This window comes from Dendrobates tinctorius, unplaced genomic scaffold, assembly GCF_039654945.1.
Source record: "Dendrobates tinctorius isolate UK_male_01 unplaced genomic scaffold, ASM3965494v1 ptg000155l, whole genome shotgun sequence".
NCBI classification, from domain to species: domain Eukaryota; kingdom Metazoa; phylum Chordata; class Amphibia; order Anura; family Dendrobatidae; genus Dendrobates; species Dendrobates tinctorius.
This window is the reverse complement of record NW_027361822.1, coordinates 19,912,463-19,934,051: the sequence shown is the minus strand read 5'-3', so window position 1 is coordinate 19,934,051 and position 21,589 is coordinate 19,912,463. Positions and strand designations below refer to the sequence as shown.

Here is a 21,589-nt window from a genome sequence, read left to right as displayed (position 1 = left end):
CAAGGGGGGATTGGTGTTATTGGGATGCATATGACTTGGTAGCAGGGCAGGACTTGCAGTCAATGCATAAGAAACGAGTTTGGGTTTACAAAATGAATGTGAAGTGGATTTTCCAGTGGCCATCCAGTACGTGGCTTAAAAAGCTTATTGGGGTGCATGTAGCTTTGGGGCAAGCCAGGCCTTGCATTCAATTCAACATTTTTTCTGGAAGCCCTCCTGGACCTCTCTTGAAAGGGGTATTGGGGTGTGTCGTAATTCTTGGAAGCTCATCCACTCACTGCATAGGCAATAACAGTTTAGGAAACCCAATAATGGCCCTTTAAGAAGATTAATGCCGCCTGATGCCCTGGTAAAAATAAGCTCTGTGACTTTAAGAGTCCCTCCTTCATAAATGAAACAAGATGTGTCTGCTTATGTGTCACACACCACATGGCCAGCTAGGGTTTTTAAATGTTACAATGACATTTCCCAGTGAATGCATTTGTATTGGTTGAAAGCAATGTTAAAGTTGAAAAACACTTCAAAAACGCTGCGTCAGAACACAGCCCAAGTGGTGGAGGAACATTTTTGTCTGGGGTTATTTTGCCTTATATACAAGTCATTAACCTGGAAAAGATGTACCTTAACATATTTCCCAGCAAAATTCATTTTGGCATGTTTTTTGGTGCACCAGTAAAAATGGCATGAAACTCTGACAACATTGTTTAAAGCTGTGAACTAGGAGTCAGGAATGCTTCCAGGGGCGATCCCCATGATGTCCGTGTCATTGTCATGTCGGACGCTGTTCACACCACAGCATCCAGCAGGCAGAGGTAGTTCCACCTCCAGCCACTATAGCCTCGGTGGCGCCGGCCTGATCTTCAGGCTCTCGGGGGTTAATCCTGCTGGAGACCAGGTTGAATGGTTAGTCACGCCCACGGTCTTTAAATAGTCATGCTGGCCTATGGGCGTCGCCGTTTATAGCTTGTGTTTCATACCAAGTGGTTCCGGTCTGGAGTGGAGGTGTTCAAGAGAGAGAGATTCATATCTGGTGTCGTATGATCCGTCGTTATCCTTTCTCCTTCCCATATTTGTGTTTAGTTGTGCCCTGTTCACATTACTGTTTATTCCTGTGTGTGTGCGGCGCAGTGCAGTTTAAGTTCTCCCTGTCTGTCATTATTTGTGTGGGAGCTTTGGTGGTGACTTCTCACTGGGTGGAGGGTGGAGGGTTAAGTGCAGGGCTGAGCAGGAGATAAGGAAAGGTCGGAGGCTCAGGCATTTGCACCTTCAGCAAAAACCCTGGGTTGAGGGTCAGACAGGGTTTCCCCTAGTAAAGGGACACCACAGGGGCCCCGGGTATTTCAGCCTTAGTTGAACTAAGCCCCCGTGACATTATAATCGGCCCACATTTTTTCAGGAGTCCATGGATCCATTAGATTCCATAACCCGCCAGTTGGCGGCGCTGTCCATACAGGTCTCCGAGTTGAATGGGGCAGTTCAGCAGCAGGGCCTGGTAGTAGCAAAGGTGCAAACGGCATCTGCAGGTATCGGTGCAGAGCCGAAGTTTCCGCTGCCAGAACGATTTTCAGGCGATCGCAGCAAATTTGTCGTATTTCGGGAGGCCTGCAAATTATACTTCCGCATGCGGCCAATATCCTCAGGTAATGAGGCCCAGCGAGTAGGGCTGGTGTTGTCATTACTGAGTGGTGACCCCCAAGCATGGGCATTTTCCTAACCACCTGACTCTGCTACATTTCATTCGGTCGATAATGTTTTTTCTGCCCTCGGGCTCATTTACGATGACCCTGACCGACTGGCTCTAGCGGAATCTAAAATCCGCGCCCTCCGCCAGGGGGAGCGCTTGGCAGAAGACTATTGTTCGGAATTTCACCGCTGGGCTGTAGACACACAGTGGAATGACCCAGCACTGCGGAGCCAGTTTATTCATGGGGTATCAGGGAGGGTGAAACAAGCCCTCCTGATGTATGAGACTCCGGCATCATTGGAGTCTGCCATGAGTTTGGTGATACGTATTGATCGCCGTTTTCGTCAGGGGGCACAGGAGACGCTACCTCTGGGGGAAAACAGAGGTGCAGGTGTGGTTGAAGTAGATGAGTCCCCTGAACCTATGCAGATTGCTGGCGTGGCACAGGTTCAGCCTCGCGCTCCGGGAGTCCGGAAGTCCGGAGCATGTTTCTACTGTGGTAAAGGTGGTCATTATGTTAACGTTTGCCCAGTACTACCTAAGAGGGTCACACCGACGGAAAACTGTTAAGCTCAGAGGGTATGGAGGAGACCCAACTGAGCGTATGCATATCCTCCATGATGGTATCTCAATGTATGCTCCCTGCCAAGGTTATTGTCGCCGGCAGAGAGCTACCTATATCAGTGTTTGTGGATAGCGGTTCCGCCACCAATCTCATAGATGAGGAGTTTGCACACACCGCCGGGTTTAAGATTGAAAAACTTCCTCACCCCATACAGGTGGTGACCATTAATGCTGTTCCCCTCCCTCAAGGGGAGATTACTGAGTTGGTGGCAGAGGTGAAACTCCACATTGGGGTCCTACATTCTGAGTCGGTTACATGTAGGGTCCTCCGTAATCTCCCAGCTCAAATGGTCCTGGGTTTTCCATGGCTGTCCAGGCACAACCCGGTAATTGATTGGAAAACTCAGGACATAGTACTATGGAGTGGTTTCTGCCAAGACAATTGCTTGGCCACATGTGTGTCCGCCGTGACGCCCAGCCTGCCGGAGGCTTTGCAGGATTTCGCGGATGTTTTCTCTGAGAAGGGTTGCTCAGAACTGCCTCCACATAGAGCCTATGACTGTGCTATTAGGTTAAAACCCGGGGCCAAATTACCTAAGGCCAGGATGTTTAATATTTCTGGTCCTGAGAGACAAGCTCTGAAAGACTACATCGCGGAGAGTCTGAGCAAAGGATTTCCGAGAGTTAAACCAGATTACTATCCGTGATCCCTACCCAATGCCGTTGATCCCGGATTTGTTCAACCAGGTAGCGGGGGCAAAATGGTTTTCCAAGCTGGACCTCAGGGGGGCGTATAACCTCATAAGGGTCCGTCAGGGGGATGAGTGGAAGACGGCGTTTAACACTCCTGAGGGTCATTTTGAGAGTCTGGTTATGCCGTTTGGGTTGACCACCGCGCCTGCCGTTTTCCAACATTTTATTAATGATGTCTTTGCTCATGTCCTGGGGAGATTTGTGATTGTATACCTGGATGATATCCTCATTTATTCTAGCGATCGGGACACTCATTTGCAGCATGTTAGGCAGGTGTTACAGTTGCTCCGGGAGAACCAGCTCTATGCTAAGCTGGAAAAATGTTTATTTTTTGTCCAGGAGTTGCCCTTTTTGGGATATATTGTGTCCGCAGCTGGTTTTAAAATGGACACCGCTAAGGTGCAAGCGGTGTTGCAATGGGAGAGGCCGGAGAGTCTGAAAGCACTCCAGCGGTTCCTTGGGTTTGCGAATTATTATAGGAAATTTATAAAACACTTTTCGACTGTCGCCAAACCGCTCACGGACATGACAAAAAAGGGTGCCGATCTGGCGAACTGGCCTGAGGTGGCTATACGTGCATTTGAGCGTCTGAAGAATAGTTTTGTTTCAGCCCCCATTCTGGTGCAACCAGATGTGTCTAAACCTTTTGTGGTAGAGGTTGATGCGTCGGAGGTGGGAGTGGGGGCAGTACTGTCTCAAGGCTCGTCCTTGAGCGAGATGCATCCATGCGCCTACTTCTCCAAGAAGTTGTCGCCGGCCGAACGGAATTATGATATCGGCAACAGGGAGTTGTTGGCCATCAAACTGGCTTTTGAGGAATGGCGACACTTCTTGGAGGGGGCGGCTCACCAGGTCACAGTTATCACCGACCATAAGAATCTGCTCTACCTGGAGTCGGCCAAGCGTCTGTCTCCTAGGCAGGCTCGCTGGGCATTGTTTTTTACTCGTTTCAATTTTCTTGTGACGTACCGTCCCGGGGCTAAAAACACCAAGGCGGATGCTTTGTCTAGGTGTTTTCCGGGGGGAGAACCTCGGGAAGAGCCGGTACCCATCCTCCAGAAAGGGGTAGTGGTCTCGGCTCTCACGACTGAGGTAGAGGCGGAGATTGCCGAGGCCCAAGAGGAGGTACCACCAGGACTTCCCGCCAACAAATCATTTGTACCCCTGCATCTTCGGCCTAAGGTGTTGAAGGAACACCACGATTCGGTACTGGCTGGTCACCCAGGGGTGAAGGGCACCTTAGAGCTGGTATCGCGTCGTTTCTGGTGGCCCAAAATCCGGCAGGACGTGGTCTCGTACGTGGCAGCTTGCATCACGTGCGCTAGGGCTAAGTCACCCCGAACCCGTCCTGCTGGCACGCTACAGCCTCTGGGGGTACCCAATAGGCCATGGACAGAAATCTCCATGGATTTTATCACTGACTTGCCAGCCTCGGCAGGGAACACGGTCATCCTGGTGGTGGTTGACCGTTTTTCAAAGATGGCGCATTTTGTGGCGTTGTCCTCTTTGCCCAATGCTAAGACGTTGGCTCAGGTATTTGTGAAGGAGGTGGTCAGACTCCACGGAGTACCGTCTGACATAGTATCTGATAGGGGTACGCAATTTGTGGCGAGGTTTTGGAAAGCTTTTTGCTCTAGGTTGGGGATCAAGTTGTCACATTCATCGGCGTTTCATCCACAGTCTAATGGACAAACTGAGCGCATGAACCAAAATCTAGAACAGTATTTACGATGCTTTGTGTCCGACAACCAGGAGGAGTGGTCTACTTTCCTTCCTCTGGCCGAATTCGCATTAAATAATCACCGCCAAGAGTCATCAGGAGAGTCTCCATTCTTTTGTGTGTACGGTCAACATCCTCAGTTTTGTACCTTACGTCAGGGTGACTCCGGGGGTGTCCCGGAGGAGGATCAGCTAGGAGCCCAATTGTCATCAGTCTGGAGGCGGGTGAAACAGCGTTTGTTGAGCATGAGTGCCAGGTACAAACGGGTGGCTGACAGTAGACGCGTGCCAGGTCCGGACCTGTGTGTGGGTGAATGGGTGTGGTTAGCTACGAAGAACATAAAACTCAAAATCCCTTCTTTAAAACTGGGTCCAAGGTTTATTGGGCCTTTTAGGATTTCTGCCATCATTAACCCAGTGGCTTATCGGTTGGAACTTCCCGCAGTGTACAAGATACACAACGTGTTTCACAGGGCTTTATTGAAAAAGGTGGTAGGCTCTGTGGACACAACGCCGATGCCACCTCCAGTCATGGTGGATGGCGAGTTAGAGTTCGAGGTCGCCAAGGTAGTGGACTCTCGAGTAGTACGCCGTACTCTTCAGTATTTGGTGCACTGGCGGGGGTATGGTCCAGAGGAGAGGTCTTGGGTTCCAGCCTCAGACATACATGCGGATCGGCTGGTCAGTTCTTTTCACCGTCGTCATCCGGACAAGCCGGGTCCTAGGAGTCTTGAGGGCCCTGGGGTCCCTCGTAGAAGACGGGGTACTGTCATGTCGGACGCTGTTCACACCACAGCATCCGGCAGGCAGAGGTAGTTCCACCTCCAGCCACTATAGCCTCGGTGGCGCCGGCCTGATCTTCAGGCTCTCGGGGGTTAATCCTGCTGGAGACCAGGTTGGATGGTTAGTCACGCCCACGGTCTTTAAATAGTCATGCTGGCCTATGGGCGTCGCCGTTTATAGCTTGTGTTTCATACCAAGTGGTTCCGGTCTGGAGTGGAGGTGTTCAAGAGAGAGAGATTCATATCTGGTGTCGTATGATCCGTCGTTATCCTTTCTCCTTCCCATATTTGTGTTTAGTTGTGCCCTGTTCACATTACTGTTTATTCCTGTGTGTGTGCGGCGCAGTGCAGTTTAAGTTCTCCCTGTCTGTCATTATTTGTGTGGGAGCTTTGGTGGTGACTTCTCACTGGGTGGAGGGTTAAGTGCAGGGCTGAGCAGGAGATAAGGAAAGGTCGGAGGCTCAGGCATTTGCACCTTCAGCAAAAACCCTGGGTTGAGGGTCAGACAGGGTTTCCCCTAGTAAAGGGACACCACAGGGGCCCCGGGTATTTCAGCCTTAGTTGAACTAAGCCCCCGTGACAGTCATTTGAGGAGTGTTTCCATCATTTTCAGATGTTTTTAGACCTTAAAAGGACCTCCGGGGGGAGGAATCGCGGTAAAAATGCTAGGGTCTCCCATAGACTTCATAATTTTCCAAGTTTGAATTTTTATACCCTTAAATCACAGATATGGCACACAAAAAACTTAATAAGTAACATTTCCCACATGTTTACTTTACATCACCACAATTTTGGAACCAAAAATTATTTTTGTTAGGAAGTTAAAAGGGTTAAAAGTTGACCAGCGATTTCCCATTTTTACAACACCATTTTTTTTTTAGGGACCACATCACATTTAAAGTCACTTTGAGGGGTCTATATGATAGAAAATACCCAATATTTACACCATTCTAAAAACTGCACCCCTCAAGATGCTCAAAACCACATTCAAGAAGTTTAACCCTCAGGTGCGTCACAGGAATTTTTGGAATGTTTAAAAAACAACAAACATATAACTTTTTCACCAAAAAATTACTTCAGGTCCATTTTTTTTATTTTACTAAGGGTAAAAGGAGAAATTGGACTGCAAAAGTTATTGTGCAATCTGTCCTGAGTACGCTGATACCTGATACAGTAAGGTCCATATATATTTGGACAGAGACAACATTTTTCTAATTTTGGTTCTAGACATTACCACAATGAATTTTAAACAAAACAATTCAGATGTAGTTGAAGTTCAGACTTTCAGCTTTCATTTGAGGGGATCCACATTAAAATTGGATGAAGGGTTTAGGAGTTTCAGCTCCTTAACATGTGCCACCCTGTTTTTAAAGGGACCAAAAGTAATTGGACAATTGACTCCAAGGCGATTTCATGGACAGGTGTGGGCAATCCCTTCGTTATGTCATTCTCAATTAAGCAGATAAAAGGCCTGTAGTTGATTTGAGGAGTGGTGCTTGCATTTGGAAGGTTTTGCTGTGAAGGAAACATGCGGTCAAAGGAGCTCTCCATGCAGGTGAAACAAGCCATCCTTAAGCTGCAAAAACAGAAAAAACCCATCCGAGAAATTGCTACAACATTAGGAGTGGCAAAATCTACAGTTTGGTACATCCTGAGAAAGAAAGAAAGCACTGGTGAATTCATCAATGCAAAAAGACCTAGGCGCCCATGGAAGACAACAGTGGTAGATGATCGCACAATAATCTCCATGGTGAAGAGAAACCCCTTCACAACAGCCAACCAAGTGAACAACACTCTCCAGGAGGTAGGCGTATCACTATCCAAATCTACCATAAAGAGAAGACTGCATGAAAGTAAATACAGAGGGTTCACTGCATGGTGCAAGCCACTCATAAGCATCAAGAATAAAAAGGCTAGACTGAACTTTGTTAAAAAACATCTAAAAAAGCCAGCACAGTTCTGGAAGAACATTCTTTGGACCGATGAAACCAAGTTCAACCTCTACCAGAATGATGGAAAGAGAAAAGTATGGCGAAGGCGTGGTACAGCTCATGATCCAAACCATACCACATCATCTGTAAAGCACAGCGGAGGCAGTGTGATGGCTTGGGCATGCATGGCTGCCAGTGGCACTGGGTCACTAGTGTTTATTGATGATGTGACACAGGACAGAAGCAGCCGAATGAATTCTGAGGTATTCAGAGCCATACTGTGTGCTCAGATCCAGCCAAATGCAGCCAAACTGATTGGTCATCATTTCATACTACAGATGGACAATGACCCAAAACATAAAGCCAAAGCAACCCAGGAGTCTATTAAAGCAAAGAAGTGGAATATTCTTGAATGGCCAAGTCAGTCACCTGATCTCAACCCAATTGAGCATGCATTTCACTTGTTAAAGACTGAACTTCAGACAGAAAGGCCCACAAACAAATAGCAACTGAAAACCACCGCAGTGAAAGCCTGGCAGAGCATCAAAAGGGAGGAAACACAGCGTCTGGTGATTTCCATGAGTTCAAGACTTCAGGCAGTCATTGCCAACAAAGGGTTTTCAACCAAGTACTAGAAATGAACATTTTATTTAATCTGTCCAATTACTTTTGGTCCCTTTAAAAACAGGGTGGCACATGTTAAGGAGCTGAAACTCCTAAACCCTTCATCCAATTTTAATGTGGATACCCTCAAATGAAAGCTGAAAGTCTGAACTTCAACTGCATCTGAATTGTTTTGTTTAAAATTCATTGAGGTAATGTCTAGAACCAAAATTAGAAAAATGTTGTCTCTGTCCAAAGATATATGAACCAAACTGTATGTGGGGGGAACTACTGTTTCGGCGCATGGCAGAGCTCAGAAGGGAAGGAGCGATGTTTGACTTTTTCAACTCAAAATTGGCTGGAAATTAGATCGTACACCATGTCACGTTTGGAGAGCCGCTGATGTGCCTAAACAGTGGAATCCCCAGTGACGCCAGTTTGGAAACTAGACCCCCCCCAAGGAACTTATCTAGATATGTGGTGAGAACTTTGAACCTCCAAGGGCTTCAGTTTATATCGTACAGCTGGTAAATTAAAGAATCATATTTTTCCACAAAAATGATCTTTTCACCCCCAATTTTTATTTTCCCAAGGGTAACAGGACCCAAAAAGCTATTATGCAATTTGTCCTGAGTACGCTGATACCCCATATGTGGGGGTAAACCACTGTTTGGGCGCATGAATTGGAATTGAGATCGGGCGCCATGTCGCGTTTGGAGAGCGCCTGATGTGCCTGAACAGTGGAAAATCCCCACAATTGACCCCATTTTAGGAACTAGACCCCCCAAAAAACTTATCTAGATGTGTGGTGAGCACTTTGATCCCCTAAGTGCTTCACAGAAGTTTATAACGCCCGGGTGTGAAAATAAAATCATTTTTTCCACAAACATGATTTTAGTCCCCAATTTTTTTATTTTCCCAAGGGTAACAGGAGAAATTGGACACCAAAAGTTGATGTCCAATTTGTCCTGAGTATACCGATTCCCCAAATGTGGGAGAATACTACTGTATGGGCACACGTCCGGGCTTGGAAGGGAAGTCGTGACATTTTGTAATGCAGACTTTGATGGAATGGTCTGCGGGTGTCATGTCGCGTTTGGAGAGCCCCTGATGTGCCTAAACTGTGGAAACTCCCACAAGTGACCCCATTTTGGAAACTAGACCCCCCAAGGAACTTATCTAGATGTGTGGTGAGCACTTTGAACCCCCAAGTGCTTCACAAAAGTTTATAACGTAGTCATAAAAATAAAACACCAAGGTTACTTACTGGTAGCCGGTTTTTCCGGAGCCCATGACGGCACACATGAGAGAGGGGATCCGCCCAGTCAGGACAGGAACCCTACTGAAGATAAAAGGGCGGTACCTCTCCCTCGCTTCAGTTGGTTTACAGAGCATGAGAGGCCCCCCGGTTTAGTATAGATGGTAAAACTATCACCACATTATATTTAATTAAAAAAGCACCCAAACTACAGTGCACACCAAAGGAGTGATAAGGGGGGTATATACAGGTGCCGTCATGGGCTTCAGAAAAAACGGCAACTGATAAGTAACCTTGGTGTTTTCCCGTCTCCCATGACGGCACACATGAGACTTTTGTAGAATAAGACACCTGAGGGAGGGACCACCGCTTGTAGCACCCTTCTACCAAAGGTTAGGTCAGTAGAGGAAGATAGATCAAGTTGGTAATGCTTAAAAAAGGTTGAAGGTGAGGACCAAGTAGCGGCTTTACAAATCTGCTCAATCGATACCTCAGCTTTCTCTGCCCAGGAGGTAGCCACGGCTCTGGTGGAGCAAGCCTTGATGCCTTCTGGAACTGGAGCGCCACTTGCAGAGTAGGATAACATAATGGCCTCCCTGATCCATCTGGCAATGGTACCCTTAGCTACCCCGAACCCTTTTCTACTACCCTAAAAGGCTACAAACAGGGACTGATCTTTCCTCCACTGACTAGTTATTGACATATATTGTAATATGGCCCTCCTTACATCCAATGTATGGAACTTTTGCTCCCAAGGGTTTCTAGGATTATTACAAAATGATGGCAAGGAGATCTCCTGAGTCCTATGAGACTTGAGGACCACCTTGGGGAGGTAGGCCGGGTTTGGTCTTAGAACCATTCTGTCATCCAAAATCTGCGTATATGGAGGGCATATAGATAGAGCTTGTAGGTCGCTCACTCTACGGGCCGATGTTAAGGCTACCAGTAATACAGTTTTAAGTGTGAGTAGCTTTGGTGACAGCTCTTGTAATGGTTCAAAGGGATCTTTGGTTAAAGACTCTAAGACTAGATTCAGGTCCCAGGGTGGTATCTTTGGGATAATGACCTGCCACAGGACTTTATGAACCGTGACACACACCTATTGCATGCTAGGTTGTAGTTATATAGGGCCCCCAGAGCTGAGACTTGGACTTTGAGGGTGTTAGTGGCTAACCCGAGTTGCAGCCCTGCCTGTAGAAATTCTAGGATAGGTCCCACTGGAGCTACATCCCCTAAAGGTTCCCCCAGGAAGTCTAGGCACTTTTTCCACGTTCTACCATAGATTTTGGATGTTATAGGTTTCCTACTCTTCAACAGGGTGGAGACTAACCCCAGTGAGAATCCCTGGCGACTCAGTAGCGTGCTCTGAAATTCCAAGCTGCCAGATGGAAGCCCTTCACCTGAGAGTGGACCACTGGTCCCTGGGAAAGCAGGTCTGGAACTTTCAGTAAGAGCCATGGATCTGTCACTGACATGAGTCTCAGAAGGGAGAACCACGGCCTCCTCGGCCAAAACGGAGCTATAAGAATTACTCTCGTTTGATCTTCCCTGATTTTCCGGACTACTATCGGAATCATTGTTATCGGGGGAATGCGTAGGCCAGGGAAAACTTCCAGGGTATTTGTAGGGCATCTACTGCAAAGGGGTATTCTTTTGGATTTAGTGAGCAGAACTTCCGGACCTTCCTGTTGTGTGAGGTGGCAAACAGGTCTATTTCCGGTTTGCCCAAAGCTTGAACTATTTGTTGGAAAACTTGGGGGTTTAGTGTCTTAGGTGTCTGCGACTCAGGAAGTCTGCTTGTGTATTTTCGACACCCCTTAAAAGCAGTGCCATGATGGATAACAGATTTTGTTCTGCTAACTGGAAAAGTAGATTTGATATTTCCATGAGGCCCCGGGACCTTGTTCCCCCCTGGTGGGTGATGTAAGCTACCACTGCAAGATTGTCCGTCATGACTCGAGTGTGGCGGCCCCGAAGCAAGGGGAGAAAATGTTTCATGGCCTTCTCCACTGCCCATAGTTCTTTCACATTTGAACCGTGATCCTTTTCTAGCGAGGACCAGGTTCCCTGTATTGAGTGGGATTCTCAGGTGTGCTCCCCACCCTGTTGCACTCACGTCGGTTGTAATGATGTCCTCGACTGCTTTTTTGCAACGGGACACCGGCTGTTAGATGCTCTTCTACAGTCCACCGGAGTAAGGACTCTCTTACTGCCATGGAGAGACATAGTTCTCCTTCTAAACGCCCTTTCAATTGTTTCTGTGCTGACAGAACTTCCCACTGCAGTTGTCTTAAGTGGAACTGTGCTCACGCTACCGTGGGTATGCATGATGTCAATGAGCCTAAAAGGGACATTGCGTTCCTCAGTGTCATAGCCGGCCTTTGCATTGCTGTGTGAGTTAGGCCCCTTTTCTTGGTCACTTTGTTCTCTGGTAGGAGGCAGCGCTGTCGCTCGGAGTCCAGTATTAACCCTAGGAAGGATTGCACTTTTACTGGTGTTAATCTTGATGGGGATGTTTACTATCCATCCTAGCTCTATTAAAGTTGATGTCACTTCCTTCACTTGGTGTGTGCAATGGGTCTCCGACCTCCCTACCACAAGAAAATCGTCCAGGTATGGGACGATCACTATGTCCCGGGAACGGAGAAATGACATTACTTCGGCCATCACTTTGGTGAAAACTCTGGAGGCTGTAGACAGGCCGAACGGAAGGGCTGCGTATTGATAGTGTTTGACCTGACCTTGAACATAGAGCGCTACTCTCAAGTACTTCTGATACTCCCGATGGATTGGGATATGATAGTAGGCATCTTTTAAGTCTATCACTGCCATGAAGCAGTGCTGGAACAGGATTTTTATGGCCGTATTTATTGACTCCATTTTGAAGGAGCAATTGTCTACCCACTGATTGAGTCTCCTCAGATTGACTATGGTCCTCCAAGAGCCCTCCGGTATTTGTATTAAAAAGAGGGGGGGGGGAGTAAAACCCCCCCTCCTTCTTCTTGAACTGGGACTTCCTGTAGGACTTGTTTTTGCAACTTCTGTCTCCAGGGCCAATGAATAAAAATACCTTTGACAAGTATCTGCATTTTAAATATCAGAAAATCAGCATAATAATTCAATAGCAGACACAAATAGATGGACAATAAGGACAATCGCAATCTGCCAAGAGAACAAACTGAGCAAAGCTCCAAAAAAGCGACTATAAGTCCAAAGTAAAATCAATAATTTGGATTATTTTTATTGAGACAAATCCAGATACAAATGGGGGGAAGTGGACAATAAAGTGCGAAAACCGCACAATGCATGGATAAAAAAGGGTTGCTGTACAAACAGAACCTATGCAGTAACAAGAAAAACATACATAAAGTTACTAAATTATCACAAAGTGCATATAGTGCATCGCAATGTATGGCAATTAAAAATGTTTCTGTTTCTCCTGAGTACGCAGATACCCAAAATGTGGAGGAAAACTACTATTTGGGTGCAGGGCAGGACTCGGAAGGGAAGAAGAGCCATTTGACTCTTTGAATGGAAAATTTGCTGAAATCATTAGCGGACGCCCTGTCTGGTTTGAAGAGTCCCTGGTGTGCCTAAAGAGTGGAATCCCCACAAAAGTGACCCATTTTTTTTTTGCAAACAACAAAATCACTAATATCTGAATTAGAATTGGAAGAAATAAACAGAGATTCAATCTTTTGCCAATATTTGTGAGAAGATATCCAGCCTGATATCCAGCCTGCATAGGCCAATATTCCTTCATTTAAAATTTTTGTGACAAGAAATTGTGGCACTTAGAAAGGTCAGAGGATGTCCAGTGTACTAATAGATTGGTGCCTCTAATAAGGTGCACCAATCAGTTTATAGATGCTTTATTTCCATTGTTTACTTTCTAATAACAGATGTTTATTGGTAATTTATTACATTTATTAGTCATCATTTAGTGCTTTAAAAGAAAATGTCTACCTGCCCATGTGATTTCTCCGAGTAAAAAAATAAACATGTAAGAAAATTTTCCCCAAATTCTGAAAATGAATATTACTTCTCCCCTGTGTGACTTCTCCAAGGTGTAATTAGATTTCATGTGTTTGTAAAACATTTCCCATATTCTGATCAGAAAAATAGCTTCTCCCCTGTGTGATTTCTCAGATGTCTATTAAGAGTTTTTTTCTGTTGATAACATTTTCCACAGACTGAACATGAAAATAGTTGCTCCCCTGTGTGAATTATCTTATGTTTAGCAAGATCAGATTTTGAAGAGCAGTATTTCCCACATTCTATACATGAAAATGGCTTCTCCCCTGTGTGAATTTTCAGATGTGTAGCAAGACTTGTTTTCCGTTTATAACAATTTCCACATTCTGAACATATAAATGGTTTCTCCCCTGTATGACATATGTGATGTCTAACAAGATGTGATTTCTCCGTAAAACATTTCCCACATTCTAAACATGAAAACCGCTTCTCTCCAGTGTGACATCTGTGATGTCTAAGAAGTTGTGATTTCCTTGTAAAACATTTCCCACATTCTAAACATGAAAATGGCTTCTCTCCTGTGTGAATTTTCTGATGTTGAGTTAGAACAGTTTTTGTTATGTAACATTTCCCACATTCTGAGCATGAAAATGGTTTTTCCCCTGTGTGAATTTTCAGATGCTGAGCAAGAGATGAATGGTCTGAAAAACTTTTTACACATTCTGAGCATGAAAATGGCTTCTCCCCTGTGTGAATTTTCTTATGCTGAGTAAGAGATGATTTGTTAGAAAAACTTTTTTCACATTCTGAGCATGAAAATGGCTTCTCGCCTGTGTGAATTTTCAGATGTGTAACAAGATTTGTCTTCCGATTAAAAGATTTACCACATTCTGAGCATGAAAATGGCTTCTCCCCTGTGTGAATTTTCTTATGCTGAGTAAGAGATGATTTGTCAGAAAAACTTTTTTCACATTCTGAGCATGAAAATGGCTTCTCGCCTGTGTGAATATTCAGATGTGTAGCAAGATTTGTCTTCCGATTAAAAAATTTACCACATTCTGAACATGAAAATGGCTTCTCCCGTGTGTGAATTCTCTGATGTTTAGTAAGATCAGATTTTGATATACAACATTTCCCACATTCTGAGCATGAAAATGGCTTCTCCCCTGTGTGAATTTTCCAATGCTGAGCAAGAGATGATTTGTCAGAAAAACTTTTTTCACATTCTGTGCATGAAAATGGCTTCTCCCCTGTGTGAATTCTCTGATGTTTAGTAAGATCGGATTTCGATAAACAACATTTCCCACATTCCGAACATGAAAATGGCTTCTCCCCTGTGTGAATTCTCTGATGTTTAGTAAGATCAGATTTCGATAAACAACATTTCCCACATTCCGAACATAAAAATGGCTTCTTTTTTGTATGTGCTCTTGGATGTTCACCATCCCTTCTGTTATATTTCTTTTTAATAAGAAGGATGAGAGGTATGTCTGGTGTAATGGGATGTTCTTCAAAAGTATCAGCTGTGATACCAGGATCATTTGCATTACAATGTGAAAATATCTGGTAATTCTCTGAGATCACGGTCCAGTTAGCTGCCAAAAAAAATTAAATGCATATTTATTTTTCAATAGACATGGAATGAATCATTGCTAAAAATTGATCTTGGGTTGCTCCTGAACTGCTTCTTGCCTCATCCAATGCTTCTACATCCATCTGCCTCACTACTCTGCATGACCGGGATTATTTTTTAACTTCATAAAATGCCAGTCAGCGACTAATTCCTGTTTCCTAGGGAGTCCCTGCATGCCTGTCTACCAGATATTCCTTGGATTCACTGTCTGTTTTGGCCATCATCGGCTTTCCACAGTTTGCACAACCTTGCTGGTAAGCCTGATCATAACAGAACAACTGACCAATACCACTGAAGGGCTTGTTGCCTTTCAAATAAAATATGTCCATCGCTGCATTTGGCTTTAAAAAAAAAAAAAAAAAAACACTATCTGCGGTGAACTCACAATATGCCAGACTTACCACACTCCTCAATATTGAAATTGTAGCACCCATAAAGAAAAGTTGTTAAGTTATGGAAATCACAGGATCGAAATACATGTTAGTAATGTGGAAATGATAAAAAATTAAACAAAATTTTCAAAACATCTCTATCTTTTCTGTATCGAGTATGAGTGGCTTGTATAAATATGCGCTTATATGCTATGGTTGATATCAATGAGGTAATTAATGGTTGTATGAGGAATGTTCTGCCGCACTGAATGCACATGGGCCAGAAAATCCTCAAGATCTGCTGCTGGCAGCTTAATTTGCAATTGCCAACCAATGATGTCTCAGAAATGCTCAATGGCAGAGAAGTCAGGAGACGCTGCAGAACATGGGAGCACGTTTAGACCACGCAGGCAGCTCACAGTACCACAAGCAATATGCAGCCTGGGGTTGTTGTGTTGGTAGAAAAACATCTCCTGAGATACTTTGGAGAACTGGCCAGATCACTGCAACGCCGAGCTATTAGTGTACTTGGAATAAAGATTATAGGGGTCCGGATACCGTACATTATGCCACCACACAGTATAATCATGGGAGTAGGACCAGCGTGACATTCCCTCGATGAGGCTTCCTCACTGCATGGTCATCATAGTCTCCAGACCAATCTCTGGCTATCGTTGCATTCAAGACAAAAACTGGAATCATCGCTGAAGAGGACAGACCTCTATTCCTGCCTCCATTCCCATCTTGTTCTGCACCTTGATAAGCCGGTGGTTTATAAAACTTCAAAACTTTGCCAATAAAAAAGTGGTTGTGTGAATCTATGCTATGATGGGAATAACAAATATGCTAACTTTTAAAATTCCTTTATTTTTAAGAATAGGTGAGTGACTTGGAGTGGGTTTCTTATGCTCTTATGAACCTTTTTAACCCCTTCATGACCTTTTGATTTTCCATTTTTTGCGATTGTATTTTTTCTTCCTTTCTTCCCAGAGACATATATTCGTTTTTCTGTCAATATAACCGTTTGTGAGCTTGTTTTTTGCAGAACGAGTTGTAGTTTTGAATAAAACAATTTTTTAATATATTGTACTGGAAAACAGGCAAAAAAACTCTAAATGTGGTAAAATTGCAAAAGAAAGTGCAATTCGACATTTCTGTTCTGTGTTTCCTATTTACCATGTTCATTAAATGCTAAAACTGACCTGGCAATATGATTACTTAGGTCAGTCTGAGTTCGTAAATACCAAATATGTATGGGTTCTTTTTAATTTAAGTGGTGAAAATAAAATTAGCTTATGTGACCATTTTCTGAGACCCCTAGCGTTCCCATTTTTTTGGATTTGGTGCTTGTGTGAGGGCTTATTTTCGGCTCCCTGAGTTGACATTTTTATTGATACCTTTTTGGGGTAGATACAGTGTTTTTATTGCCTGTTATTGCAATTTTGCAGTGGCAAAAAAACGCAATTCAGGCATTTCAATTTTTTTTCTCAATAGGCCATTTACCGACTGGATTCATTTACTTTATAAACTGCTCAAAAAAATAACTATGTGAACGAGGCTTTTAGAATTTTATCTGACAAAAAATTTTATTCACCCATCCCCCAGGACCCCATCCCCCAAGCCACTGTTTTTTACAATGATTTTATTAAAAAGGCGCATGATTCTGGGGTTCTTAATGACCATGAAAAAAAGTTTTTAACAGTCAAGAACCCCTCCACTCCCTTCCTGTACCATTTACCCAAAATACACAAGAATACTATCAATCCACAAGGAAGACCCATTATTTCGGGTATTGACTCCCTCACCAGTAATCTATCATTTTACATAGATAGAATCATGCAGCCTCATGTCTCACAGCTCCCTAGTTTTTTAAAGGATTCTACACAACTGATCAATTTAACTAATAACACACCTTGGAAAGATTCTTATGTTTTTATTTCTTTTGACGTATCTGCTTTGTATTCCAACATTGATCACCAACTGGGTTTGAGCGGTTTTAAAAAAATTCTTTTAACTGACAGTCGACTGTCTGAGCCTCAAAAGGAATTTATTTTTAATGGGATGGATTTTATTTTACATAATAATTTTTTTACTTTCTTGGGGGATTTTTATCATCAGATCAGAGGCACCGCTATGGGATCACGGGTCGCGCCAACTTATGCTAATCTTTTTATGGGGGTCTTTGAGAATGCTTTTATTACTATTGATTCATTTTTAGAGGGTATTGTTTTATATAGAAGATTCATTGATGATTTATTCTTAATCCTGGACACCAGTCACGTTTCAGTTGATGCTTTTATTTCTTCTATACAAAATAACACATGGGGTTTGGAATTTACCCCCCACATTAGTAATACCCAGATGGACTTTCTTGATATCACTTTTTTTATAAAAAATTCCAAAATTCATACTAAAACCTTTTTTAAGAAAGTTGACTCCAATAGTTATGTCCATTTTAAGAGTAGCCACTATTCCAAATGGCTTTTTAACATCCCTCATAAAAATTTCAGAGAATCCGAAAGAATTGCACAGAGGACAAGGATTTTAATAATCAAGCTGAGGTCCTCAAGGGAAGATTCCTTGCTCAAAAATACCCCTCTCAATTGGTTCATTCTACTTTTAATAATGTTTTTAAAAATTTTAATCAGCAAACTCTTTTGAGTGAGAGATCTAAAAAAAAAAAAAAAAAAAAAAAAAAGGATGCACATGATAACTATCAGGCCAACGTCATCACTACTTATAACTCCCAACATAAAGAGATAAAAAATATGTTGGGTGACCTCTGGTATATTATCAAAAAAGATCCAATACTCAATAAAGTTCTGCCTGATAGACCTACTGTCACTTTTAGGAAGGCCAGATCACTGAAAAACCATCTGGCCCCTCCTGATAACTGCACTGGCTTGACACCAGGCATTTTCAGATGCCTGAAACCCAGGTGCAGCCTATGCAGTAATATTGCTCATAATACATTTATCTTTTCACATCCATTCACCTCAGAAAAATTCACCATCACTAACCACCTGTCCTGTGTGTCTTCCTTTGTCATCTATGTCATCCTTTGTCCTTGTCCTAAATTGTATGTTGGTAGAACCACACAACCCCTTCACTGTAGAATGAACTCTCATAGACACAACACTAAAACTGGGTATCAAAAACACGGTTTGTCACGTCACTTTGATTTATTTCACCAAAGAGATTTTTCTAAAGCTATCATTTTTCCTATAGAACACATCCCTGAACATGTTTCCAATAGAACCCAAGCACTGAATAGAAAAGAGGTCTATTGGATTTATAAATTAAAGACAATTGGTCCCTATGGCCTCAATATTATCAATGATGCTTTTATTTGATAGAAGAGGGGAAAAGATTTATTTTTCACACCACCACAGTCAAGCTTAATGGTCTGGTGGACTAATACCTTACATTTGCACATCATAGTTTGCACTTCATGAGCCAGGTTCTAATACCCCTTGAGGACTCACCTTTTTTAACTATAGCCATGTTTCAACCTCGTGATCCTTAGCACTCTGTTTCATACTTTTACATAAATTTATTTTTTCTTTTCTATATAGACTCTTATTGTTGTGTTTTCTATGTTTGTGATTATATTTCATTGTTTTTATTCTTTACCATTTTTGACCTTTGCTTATATTGTTTTTTTTTGTTTTTTTTCTAAATAAAGTGACAAACAACCCCTCAATTTATTCTTCACACCACCACAGTCAAGCTTAATGGTCTAGTGAACTAATACCTTACATTTGCATTTTATGAGCCAGGTTCTAATACCCCTTGAGGACTCACCTTTTTTAACTATAGCCATGTTTTAACCCCGTGATCCATAGCACTCTGTTTTATATTTTAATTTTTTGTACTTTTACATATTTTTATTTTTTCTTTTCTATATATACTCTTGTTGTGTTTTTTATGCTTGTAATAAAGTTTCATTGTTTTTTTTTTGTTTTTTGTTTTTACCTTTGCTGATTCTGTTTGACCCTGTATTGGCGCCTTTTTTCTCTATAAGTATGTTTCACTGTCTTCCAATGTAATCTGCCCTGATGAAGTGAGCCAGCAGGCTCAGGAAACGCGTTGGCTGAATAAAGAACCCTTTACTCTACCAGAAGCAAGCGCAGTCCTTATTGCACTTCCATGTCATTTCTGCAATTCTGTCCTAGGACCCTGTGCAGACTTGCTGCTGCTTCTTAAGCGTTCATGGGTGTTGTGAATTCCTCACAACCCCAATAGGTGAGCACCTTCCTTACTGTTCCACAATTTTAATTGTTTTATACGGATTTCACACAGTGGATGCGCCCTGTATCTCTCCTTTTATCTCAAAAAAATAAAGGGAACACTTAATCAACAGAATATAACTCCAAGTAAATCAAACTTCTGTGAAATCAAACTGTCCACTTAGGAAGCAACACTGATTGACAATCAATTTCCTATGCTGTTGTGCAAATGGAACAGACAACAGATGGAAATTATTGGCAATTATCAAGACACCCTCAATAAAGGAGTGGTTCTGCAGGTGGGGACCACAGACCACATCTCAGTACCAATGCTTTCTGGCTGATGTTTTGGTCACTTCAGAATATTGGTTGTGCTTTCACACTCGTGGTAGCATGAGACGGACTCTACAACCCACACAAGTTGCTCAGGTAGTGCAGCTCATCCAGGATGGCACATCTTTGGGAGCTGTGGCAAGAAGGTTTGCTGTGTCTGTCAGCATAGTGTCCAGAGGTTGGAGGCACTACCAGGAGACAGGCCAATACACCAGAAGACGTGAAGGGGGCCGTAGGAAGGCAACAACGTAGCAGCAGGACTGATACCTCCGCCTTTGTGCAAGGAGGGACAGGATGAGCACTGCCACAGCCCTGAAAAATGACATCCAACAGGCCACAAATGAGCTTGCGTCTGCACAAACAGTTAGAAACCGACTCCATGAGGATGGTTTGTGGGCCCGACATCCACAGATGGGGGTTGTGCTCACAGCCCAACACCGTGCAGGATGCTTGGCATTTGCCACAGAACACCAGGATTGGCAAATTCGCCACTGGCACCCTGTGCTCTTCACAGATGAAAGCAGGTTCACACTGAGGAAATGTGATGCCGTGGAAAGCGATTTGCTGCCTGCAAAATCCTGACCATGATCGGTTTGACAGTGGGTCAGTAATGGTGTGGGGTGGCATTTCTTTGGAGGGCCACACAGCCGTCCATGTGCTCGCCAGAGGTAGCCTGACTGCCATTAGGTACCGAGATGAGATCCTCAGACCCCTTGTGAGACCATATGCTGGTGCGGTTGGCATTGGGTTCCTCCTATTGCAAGACAATGCCAGACCTCATGTGGCTGGAGTGTGTCAGCAGATCCTGCAAGATGAAGGCGTTGAAGCTATGCACTGGCCCACCCGTTCCCCAGACCTGAAATCCGATTTAACACATCTGGGACATCATGTCTCGCTCCATTCACCAAGGTCACGTTGGACCACAGACTGTCCATGAGATGGCGGATGCTTTAGTCCAAGTGGTATGGGAGGAGATCCCTCAGGAGACCATCCGCAATCTCATCAGGAGCATGCCCAGGTGTTGTAGGGAGGTCATACAGGCACGTGGAGGCCACATACAATACTGCGCCTCATTTTGACTTGTTTTAAGGACATTACATTCAACTTTAATTTTGTGTGTGACTCCAAATCCAGGCCTCCATTGGTAATGAATTTGATTTCCATTGATGATTTTTGTGTGATTGTGTTGTCAGCACATTCAACTTTGTACAGAACAAAGTATTTAATGAGAATATTTCAGTCATTCAGATCTAAGATGTGTTATTTGAGTGCTCCCTTTTTTTTTTGAGCAGTGTACTTTGATAGAACGGACGTTTCTAAGAGCAGCGATATCAAATATGCATTTTTTTCATTTATTTTTTGTAAACTATTTTTTTTCTTTTTAATAGCTTCAATATTTCTCTTAGGAGACTTTAAGCGGTGATCATCCGATCGCCTGTGCTACACATGGCAGGGCTTCAGCACCGCTATGGATAGGAGAAGTCACTATGTCCTATGAACGCAGGCCACGAGGTAGATCACGGATCCATCTGCGGCTGTTATAGGCTCATGATAGGGAATCAGATCAGCGCATTCTGGTACTCTTTACATTAAGAATTTATATTTTTCTTATTGTAACATTACATCTATTTTTCATTTATGTGTTTTATTACTTTACTTACACATGATTAGGGCTTTTGGAGTTGCTATTTTAGCGTTTTCTGGATATTTTTTACATATTTGGTTATTCAATAGGCTTTGGTGTCGTATACTGT

General features: G+C 43.5%; 1 protein-coding gene across 2 annotated transcripts in view; it reads right to left on the bottom strand.

Annotated features, from left to right (window-relative positions):
- LOC141051025 (gastrula zinc finger protein XlCGF66.1-like) overlaps positions 1-21,589 on the bottom strand; it is an 89,839-nt gene that overhangs the window by 49,936 nt on the left and 18,314 nt on the right. The window contains exon 11 of one of the 2 annotated variants that reach the window (XM_073547817.1): positions 12,511-14,864. The exons of the other annotated variant lie outside the window; for it this stretch is intronic. Within the exon in view, the coding sequence (XP_073403918.1) occupies positions 13,408-14,864 (1,457 nt within the window). The 3' untranslated portion in view covers positions 12,511-13,407. Of the gene's footprint in view, positions 1-12,510; positions 14,865-21,589 lie in introns of those variants that run through there. 2 annotated transcript variants of the gene reach the window in all.